This window comes from Nematolebias whitei, chromosome 11, assembly GCF_014905685.2.
Source record: "Nematolebias whitei isolate Nwh7 chromosome 11, NemWhi1, whole genome shotgun sequence".
Taxonomy (NCBI): Eukaryota; Metazoa; Chordata; class Actinopteri; order Cyprinodontiformes; family Rivulidae; genus Nematolebias; species Nematolebias whitei.
In genome coordinates this window covers 29,139,014-29,149,360 of record NC_056508.1, presented here as the reverse complement: position 1 = coordinate 29,149,360, position 10,347 = coordinate 29,139,014, and the positions used below count along the sequence as shown (strand labels likewise).

Below are 10,347 nucleotides of genomic sequence, written 5' to 3'. Positions count from 1 at the left end.
AACAGGGAGCTTATCAACTGGTGGCAAAACACAATGTACACAAACAAATCTATAAAAATACACAGCTCACATAGCTTTGGTCTGTACTTAACATAAAAAAATAAAAAAATTAACATGCCTTCATTTTCATTTTCGGATAGCTGAACTAGCAACACGAGAAATAAAAGCTATATAAAATTACAGTCTCCTCACCACAATTACCGTACGCAATTTTGTAAAAAGTTTGCTGGTCATAACATTTTAAATAAAGTTGATTTATTTCAGTAATTCCATTCAAAAAGTGATACTTACTCAGTCATTACACACAGACTGATATATTTCAAATATTTTAAAGTTGATGATTATAACTGACAACTACTGAATACCCTAAATTTAGTATCTCAGAAAATTAGAATATTACTTGAGATCAATTTAAATAAAAAAAATAAAGGATTTTTTTATAGATGTTGCCCAACTGAAAAGTATGAAAAATGAAATGTACGAGTATGTATATCATTCATTACTTGGTTGGGGCTCCTTTTGCATGGACCATGGTACCATGTTCACACTTTTCAGTTGGCCAACACCTATAAAAATGTTTTTTTTCGTTTTTTAAATTGGTCTCAAGTAATAGTCAAATTTTCTGACATACTAAATTTGGGTTTCTCATTAGTTGTCAGTTATAATCAACATTAAAAGAAAAACGTTTGAAATATGTCTGTGTGCAATGAATGAATACAATATAGAAATTTCACTTTTTGAATGCAATTACTGAAATAAATCAACTTTTTCATGATATAATTTTATGACCGGCACCTGTATTTGCATCTCACTTCTTTGTGGCACATTTTAAATGTTCTGTGTGAGCCCGCTTCCTCCACTTCTTTGTGGCACATTTTAAATGTTCTGTGTGAGCCCGTTTCCTCCACCTCCACTTCTTTGTGGTGCATGTTTTAAATGCTCTGCAGCATGAGTCCTTATAAAACCTTCTGTTGCTGCAGCATCCCCATTCATGATTCCATCTGCATTTGCAAAAAAAACAAAAAAAAAAAAACACAAACACACAAAAAAAAAACAAATGAGTAATTAGTAATATGCAAAGGCAATCTGGAAAATGCACAATGTCTTGCTGGGGCCTCCCCTAATACTGGATTAATTAAAAAAAAAACATCCCTGCAAATATTCATAGTTGGCTTTGAATTTTTTTGCCAATCACTTCACACTTGTCTCTGTACAATGTCCACTTGCTTTACTAACACACACTTATTTATCATTTATTAACGTTTATTTAACCAGGTAAATCTCATCGAGATCACAGATCATTTTCAAGGGAGGCCTGGGCCTGAAGCCAGCCTAACATGCATGTTTTTGATCTGTGGGAGGAAACCGGAGTACCCGGAGAAAACCCACGCAAGCACCAGAAGAACATGCAAACTCCACACAGAAAGACCCCAGGTCCAACCGGGGATTGAAACGGAAAACAGGAAATATCATTCAGGGAACAGTTGAAGTGACTGACATCGTCATGGAGATGGGATAGTCCATGTACATTGTATACAGGAGAGGTTTTACCATACAGGTCAGGACAGAGCATGACAAAATGTTTGATTAGTTCTTCAGCATATTGGAGATAGGCCTTTCGAATTCTCTCATCTGACTCCAGCATTATTGACATGGCTACTGTCAGGGACAAGAAATGTTTGTATCTCACAGGGAATAACACAGGTTTTAAAATCACAGGCCCAGTGTACAACAAAAACTGCTGTAGTTCAGTGGCTTTCCACCTATCCATTTCATGCAAGCCCCGTGGCTGCTGTGAAAACTCACTTGGCATCTTCCCTCTGAGTGAGATGGTTTTTAGAAATGTCATCCTTTTGTCTCACAGATAAGCGACATATTTTTGGGCCACGAGTCAAGTACACAATAAGAGGCGTCTAACTACTCCCAAGCAGACCATATGCATATAATCCAATACAAATGTGCTAACACAAGGAATTCCTGCATCAATGAAGGGGCTGACATCAGTTTGGTGGTTCCTGTACTCCACTCTGGAAAAACTGTCATCTGTTCTAGAAGCGCATTCCTTCTCACTGAAAACCATTCTCCCCTCAACACGAGTACCTCTTATTAAACATCTTTCACAGCTCTCATAGGAAGCATACATTTCAGATACGCCCTTGCTGGCGCGTCACAGATCAGAGCATTAATATTTACAGTGCAAGTCTGGCCTTTATAAACGATACCATTGGCTTTGAGATGTTTGTACTCAGTCACTAAATCTTTCAGATATTCCTGAAGTGGACTTGGCTTACTTTGTCCACTGAACATAGCAACAACAAATGGATCCCAATTACCACACCTCACTAGTATTGGCCAGAATTGGACACCACTACGTTTGAAAAGTGGGACACCATCAATGTTTACAGTAATCTGCACATCGTTGCTCTTTATCTGGCTTAATTAACGACAGATCCCCTTCTCTAGGCCATAGTACATGTACTGCCCACCACATTTAGGCTCCGTGGTGTCACATTGTGGTGTAGCAAGTAGTGTACGGCAATCCACAGGCAATATGTGTCCTTGCTTTCTTAATATGGCCAATAAACCATTAAGTGCTCTGTGTGTCAATGTGTGTTCTAAGGCCCATTGTCTCAGGCCATCTTCAAAGCTGCTGGTCACCTCAGCACCATCATTTGACTCCTCCTCCGAGGAGGAGGATGACCAATAGTCCATACCAGCATCAAAGTCTAAACTACCGGTATCTGAAGTCTCAACACGGTCACTGTTAAAGCTATGTGGGGTCACAGGCACACTGCTGCAATTATTTTCAATGCCTTGTAGCTCATCTTCACTGTCAGAATAACGTAGAAGTAGATCGAGGTCTCTTTTGTGTTTTCGCCATGCTCTCATTCTTAAAGCCATCTGTAAACAGATTTGAGTACGAGTTAATCTAGTTTTTGTTTATTTTACATATCCAATGCAAAGGGGAGGAGAATGGGGCCACAAAACATACCTTACTGAGGTAGTTTAACTCCTTATTCCAAGTCCAGATTCAAAAGACACCACATAGGGGAAAAAAAAAAAGTTTATAAACACAACTAAACCTCTGGAGTGACATGTTCACAGATATATTTATATTAGTCAGAATGTAGTTGAGTATATCCCAAATAAGTATTTTGCCATGTCAAAATATAATTAAAGATATCTTAAAAGGAGACATACCATGCTTTTTTCATATTTAATCATTCAATTGAATTGCTTGCTTGCGTTGTAATACACTAAGGAATTAAGCACTGTAGCGAATGCAGTTCTCCAGCAATGTTGGTGTAAAATCCACAAAAAAGGAATGCTTCCGAAATACAACACGGCCATTGCTGTTGGCTGGTCAGCGCATGCGTGTTAACGGAGACGCAAGGGTGGACTAGGCCATGACTCCTCCAAAAGAAAAAAAAAAAAACTAAAAAAAAAAACCTAAAACCTCGTAGCATATGCGGCTTATTTAAAGACTAGAATAACTTATTTTCTAACCTGTAGTGTTCTACTTGCCTTAAATCGTCTGCTGTTTATTTATGCTGTTTATTTAGCTGTTAGCTAAACTATCTAGCAAGCCACAGCAGATAAGAGAACAAAGCTAAAACATAAAACAGACAAAACATAACCAATTACCTTCAACTTCTGAGTGGATCGCAGCAAGTTTAGTGCAGGCAGTTGAATTCCGTGACAAATGAACTGAACACAGATGAGCTCCGATAAAAATGACCACAAGCTGAGCACCGACAGAAATGAAAATAATATATTAACTGTTATGAACGAAGCGCGGTTCAGCAAGAGTGGCGTTGACTGGTTGGAACATGATCACGTGCTACTCCGCCAATCCAATCATAACGCTCGGGTTCCGAAGCCAGCAAATACAATTCTTCTTCGTGTTTTTTATGGCAGAAAGCAAACAACTTCACAAGTACCGCCACCTACTGAAAATTTATGTGTTACTTCCGTAATTCAACGCGGAATAAAATTGAAAAATAATAACCATAATAATAACAATAATAACGATATTCTTCAAATAAATAATAAGGTAACTACTAAAATTTATATATAAAAAAAAAGAATAGAGGAAATGCATGTTAAAAAAATGATGTCTATATGACCTCCAAGTCTGACGTTTTATTGACGTACAAATGCGGTCATGGTTAGACGTCCAAAAGTGGACCTTGTTTGCACGTCGGGGGGACGTCTTCGACCAACGGACCCAATATAGACGTAATCTGGACGTCCATTAGACGTCTAATGTTTAGTGGGTAATATTAGCCAAATTTCACATCCACAGCTGTAAATTTGCCATGCTAAAACCTCGATTTATAGTTTTTTTCTACTTATCTTTCTTCGTATATGTCTACTTTAAAGTATTGTACCAATGCAAAAGCCATAAAAACTAAACCACTCTGTAACAAATTTATATTGTAAACTGTCCAAAACATAATTTCATGTTATTATTTACTTATATTTTTCTTTTTTGTTATGCCTGCCTTAAGTCTCGAGCTATGTGTGCCATTGTAGTTAGGTTTTTTTTGTATTTGTCTTATAGTTTTTTTTGTACTTAAATAAAAAAAATAAAAAAATCTTCCCAAACCCATCTTGAGCGGGTTCCGGAAGAACGCTCCGTGCGGTCAGCTCATTTACGCATGCGCAAATAGACTGGCAGCTCATTTGCGCATGCGCTAAATGACCTACTTCCAGGAGGGTTTCAGACGTTGCAGACCACAAAATGGACAGATTTTCAGTCTTTCTATCTTCGTCACCTGCAATTTTTCCTGGAAAAGAAAACTTTTGCAGGATATGTGGATAACAAAATGTGCCAGGGCTGGCCCCAGCGGTACGTCAGAGCGTCCGCCGTATTGGATGTGGCAGACCTGCCCGGTCAACTAATACAAGAAAATGCACTGAACTTTATAAAACACTGTTCTACAAATTGTTTTAAGTCAATCCCTGTCATTCACACACACTGATATATTTGAAAAACAAACAAGCACCAAAGGCAACATTGTAACTTTTACCGTGATTATTAAAAATGTTTACTCCTTAAATATTTAGGTTAAAATCACTAAAGTTTAATGCTTCTCAGTTATTTTCCTCTATACCCCCCCCCCCCCCCAACTCTCCGCCGCGACTGTAAATAGTGTCTATAAAATTGTTATAAGTACACCGCTGCCTAACATTGTGTCCTTATTAACATTAAAGAAAAGAATATAGATCAACTTACAAGGAAGAATAACTTTATTAACATTGTTTTTTTTTTTGTCTGTAACAGAAACAACTTAAAGTGCTTCAATTTAATTTGCCTTATATTTCTCATACGCACATTTCTCAACTGGCAACACGGAGGAGGTGACGGTCGGACTCTCGTGTTGTCATCAGACTTCCCGGAGTTTTGACGCGCGTTTCTACAACTTGTTATCCCAACTTTTCATGTTGTTCAAAAACAAAAGTGCCAGAAATACACTTACTGATTAACTCTCTTGTTTTTTTTTTAATTCAAAGTAAGTGATTTTATCCAGCGCTTCTATTTATAATTATACTATTTCAGTCTCATCAAACGCACTCTGTGTTTGGAAAGGTGCACCCCCCCCCTCCCCCAGCGAGGATTATGTTTCTTTCGTTTTCATTTCCCGGAAGACTCGAATGTGAAAATAGTGCAGATTATTTTTTTGGTGTATCTTCGAGGTTGTTGCTCTTTTCTTTCCTGGGAAAGGTGTAACTCATTTACTGCGTTAGTTTTTGGTCTGCATGTGACATCCTTCTGTTTTATTTATAAACTGTCGAACAGAAAAGGGAGATTTCCATGGCGAGCATTTCCTCGTCCCTCTTGATCAAGGTACGTTGAACTCCCGGGACCAATGTGTTTATCCTTTTAAAATGCTGCTTCGTTATATTTATAGTCTTATGGGTTTAAATTTTTTGGGGCAAAAGTCAGTTTCTTGTTTTTGATAGGCATGGCTGTTTTATATCTGATACATCAAGTTTGGATGTATTTGTGTGGATTTTTATAGCATGAAGCCAGAGCTGACAGTCCTCCAGTCTTTATGCAGAGGAGTCAGGTCAACCTGCCTGCAACTGAGCATCACTCTCCCCACAGCCAAGCTCCTCTGGTCAGTCCTCCCACTCAGGAAGACCTGTGGCATCTACCTGGACGATTAAGTGAGCACAGATTTAAATGTTGTTTTAATATTTACGCATCGTAACATAAGACATATTGGTAGAAGGACAGAGGATGCAGAGGACAGAATGAGATGGAGGAGGATGACTCACTGTGGCCACCCCTGAAGAGGGAAAAGCTGAATGAAGAAGACTGATTTGATGGATGCTTTACCATGCTTTAAAGCTGTATGCTTTCTAGGAATAAACCCATCTTTATGGAATAAGGAGGATGTTGCCCACTGGCTCCACTGGGCTCAGAAGGAGTACTCACTGCGCCGGCCAGAAAACGGCCGTTTTGAGATGAACGGTAGAGCCCTGTGTCTGCTCACCAAAGAAGACTTTAGACGTCGCTGTCCCAGCTCGGGTAGAATGTCATAAATTAAGAAAATAACACACACACAGATATACAGTTCTCCTCATTGCCTTTCTCTCTGCCCTTGACCTTGACTTTCCTACAGGTGATGTTCTCTATGAGATCCTTCAGTGTGTGAAGCAACAAAGAAGGAGTGTTGTCTGTGAGCCCCTGAGTGTTTCTCCTCCTGTGACAGTCAGACACATTCAGGATCCAACCAGCTGCCAAAAGTCTTCTTTTACGTCCAAAGACCCACGGCCTTTGACAGTCAGTGACACCCCCGGTCAGTACATTTATGACTTCATCACTTCTTTCAGTTTAGAAGTGCATCATGTCTGTTGTTACTAATTGTTTTAAGAGGACTTTGCCAAATTCTTGTCTTTCTTAGAACAAAACTTTTATTTAGTAAAAGTGGAAAATGTGTGTTATTGTAGACAAACAATAGCTTTCAAGTTAAAGTACTTGGTTTTATTTTTTTAGAATGACAGTGATTTAAAAATAAGTATTGATAAATTATTAACAATTATAATAAAATAACTATTATTTTCAACAAAGCACAAATGGATTATCATGTGTTGTACGCAGGGAGTTGTGCAACAGAGAGAATATCAGTGCAACAAAACACAAATAAACAATACACACTCTGTATTATACAGACAGCTGTTGTTTTTTAGTGTTGTTGCTGATCAAATCTGGACTGTTTCTTCTAGTTTAAAATTTACCTGCAAGTACTGTCACATAAACGTGTGTGAACACACTGAGGTCAAGTTATATTTTTTCTTGCAGCATTAAAAAATGTAATTTCCCCACCCCTGACCGTCACACGGTCAAACATCACTGCCTGTTTTCTTTTGCCTTTACTTCTTCTCTGCAAACATAATGGGTTGGTGCAAGTGTTGTGAAATTTCATTACGTAATATGTTGATGATCTATCTATTCAGAATGCTCTGCTTTGTTAAAAGTCAAAACTGAATCTATCATTTAAATGTGTTGTAACAAAAAGTAGAGCATTTCCTTGTGAAGCTGCAGTAAGTAAAACGCCAGCGTCATAAAACTGCTCTTAAATTTGATGCAACTCAACACTATCCTGATTTAACACAACCATAAAGTGGTGCTTTCCACTCTAGGAAGTAAAACTTACTAATTTGATCTGGTTAAATGGATTTCGATAAACCTAATATGTCATCTTTTTTTTTTCAGTGCTTTAGATGCTAGAAGTAAACTAAAATGCCCTCTGTGTTAACGATTACATAACTCTTTTATAAACCTGTTAATCTAAAACATATGAGCTGTTATTAAATTGCTTTTGCTTTCTGTTCAGCACTTCACGTTTCCTCATATTTCTCTCCTGCAGTTCCTGTCGCCTCCAACACCCCAGTGCAGCCTGCAGCTGTTGTAACCACTGCGAGCAGCCAGCCTGGGCCCTTGTCTTCTCCCAGGGATCGCACCATTTTTTACCATTACTCTGCCCCACTCGCTCATAATAGTGGGTATAAAATAAACAGCAATAGTACAAAGACTGCTAAAAAGCATCGTAGCTGGATTTCTAATTAATGCAAATGCTACTTCTCTATCACTCATTTGTCTTTATTCTTAGATGGTTCAGCAGCTGACATAACGTCGCCTTGTAACCCCGTTCAATGCCCTCACCCCAAAGAGAGTGTCATTCAGGAACCTCTGAACCTGTCCAGTCGAGAGAAGCCGAGGAGTCTGCTGCACAAAGCCAACGGCCGCATACCAGGTAACGTTTGAATATAACAGTCTACATCTACATCTGGGCTACAGATACCTGCGTCCAGATGGAAGCAACCTAAACTCACCATGGAGTGGATGATCATGATCTGACAGAATCAGCCTGGCCTTGTTCACTGACCTCACCTTGTGTAGGCCAGTGAGGTTCTGTAGATCTATACCAGCAGTTCTGCTGCACATCCTGACAATCCCTGAGAGTTTGTTCCTGTTTGTACATGTCAAAAATCCAATCCAACAGATGAAATAAAGTTAAAAGAGACTCAACAAAACGTTCTTATAAAAGTAGAATCAACATTAAAACCGCAGAGCTTCTGATAAAAATGCATTCTCTGGTGGGCCTTCTTACAAAGTGAGCATCGAAGGTCAGTTTGTCATCAAGAACAGTTCCCAGATATTTATATTGTTGCACCACCTCAACAGCTTCACCGTTAATGACCACATGAACTGAAGAGTCTTTTCTAAAAGCAATGACCATCTCCTTTGTCTTAGAAACATTAAACTTTAAAAAGTTACACTCACACCATTCAGTGAAGTCCCCGACCACAGGCCCCAGGGTCTGGGTCATCACTGCTGAGAAGGGACAGGACAACAGAGTCCTCAGCAAACTTTATGCTGAAAAACTTTACTGTTCTCACTGGCATGAGACTCCAGATATACAAAATATATCACATACTTAGACTCTTGCATATTATAGAACTACTAGTTTATGTTTTAGCTTTTTTTTTTTTTGGTGTACAAATATGAACATTGGCATGATTTTGGCCTCTTTCACAGTGTTTGCATTTACATGTATTGATGTCTTGTAGACTGAAAGTTTTTTCTCGTTTGCACACAGACAAAAATGTATTAATAGCAAGGTTCATTTTAATTTTTATTCATGACCAGAGTGCAGACTGCTGTGGGACTATGTGTACCAGCTGCTGTGTGATGAGCGCTACCAAGACTACATACGGTGGGAAGACTCGGACAGCCACGTGTTCCGGGTAGTTGACCCCAACGGACTGGCACGCCTCTGGGGGAACCACAAGGTGAATCATTGTTGGAATCTGAGCCAAGTATGAAAGGCAAAAATAACTGCATATGTTGGGAGAAATGTATTGAAGTTAGGCGCACAGAACTGTGCAACGCAGAACCTTAATGAGATTCTCGCCTTATTGACAGAACCGAGAAAACATGACCTATGAGAAAATGTCGCGTGCTTTGCGGCACTACTACAAGCTGAACATCATCAGAAAGGAGCGAGGCCAAAAACTTCTCTTCAGGTTTCTGCTCCTTTCTTTTTGTCAAGCACTCTTTCGTCTTGTCGCAAAGGAGAACATGTTATTTACGGTGTTCCCTCTGACTGCCCTCAGGTTTCTGAAGCTCCCACTGGAAATCAAGAAGCATCGACTTGACACAGAGTCTCCAGAACATACGCCGCCTCAGGATGAGGACTTTCCAGACAGCAGTCCTACACATGATTTCAATGAAGACCTGTTTGAGGTTTCCCCTGATCGGGCTTCTCCACTGCCCCCTCCGACGGGGGCTGCAGTGGGATAAAAACACATGGACAAAAACAACATCAACAATCCTAACAGAATAAATATGCACGTGTTCCTAGAACAGATTCAGCGTGAAAACATGTCTGCACAGGTTGGACAAAATTTGCCAACAGCTGTAAGAAAATAACGTTTTCCAGTAGATTGATTTTTGTGCTATTTGTGTGAATAAACACTAAACGCGAGTTAAATGGAAATCTGTGAAAGAAGCGACATCATTATTTATCAAAACAATCATATCGTCAGTTTTGCATTGATCAGCTTGGCTGCAGTGCATTTTGGGGGTTTATGTGCATCTATACAAATCTTGCAGGTAAGTGGTGAATGCAATTGGGCTTTTGTTGCAGGTTGTTATAAAGAGGATGATTGCACACGCATGCAAAATTATTTAATTTGTGTCTGTCTAGTTTTGACTGTATGAGGGTGTGGCGTTTTATGAAAATTATATGAAAAGTTTGTTTTGCTTTTAAAAATAAATCTTTTTTTATACCATAAAAGTGTGAGCAATAGTTGCACTAAAAAGTCACATCC

General features: G+C 39.0%; 1 protein-coding gene across 1 annotated transcript; it reads left to right on the top strand.

Moving 5' to 3' along the window:
* The first annotated feature begins 5,818 nt into the window (after window positions 1-5,818).
* etv7 (ETS variant transcription factor 7) lies at window positions 5,819-9,817 on the top strand. Its single transcript, XM_037684117.1, has 9 exons — window positions 5,819-5,851; window positions 6,027-6,174; window positions 6,374-6,538; window positions 6,633-6,809; window positions 7,881-8,012; window positions 8,124-8,267; window positions 9,164-9,306; window positions 9,440-9,540; window positions 9,631-9,817. The coding sequence occupies exons 1-9, from the start codon at window positions 5,819-5,821 to the stop codon at window positions 9,815-9,817; spliced, it is 1,230 nt and encodes a 409-aa protein (XP_037540045.1).
* The last annotated feature ends 530 nt before the right edge of the window (window positions 9,818-10,347 follow it).

What these genes read in the sequence shown, in the direction of transcription:
- etv7 (XM_037684117.1), top strand. Translation starts at nt 5,819, where the DNA reads ATGGCGAGCATTTCCTCGTCCCTCTTGATCAAG. An exon ending in GACAGTCAGTGACACCCCCG is followed by an intron (nt 6,810 to 7,880) that starts GTCAGTACATTT and finishes TCTCTCCTGCAG; the next exon opens with TTCCTGTCGCCTCCAACACC. An exon ending in AGCCAACGGCCGCATACCAG is followed by an intron (nt 8,268 to 9,163) that starts GTAACGTTTGAA and finishes ATTCATGACCAG; the next exon opens with AGTGCAGACTGCTGTGGGAC.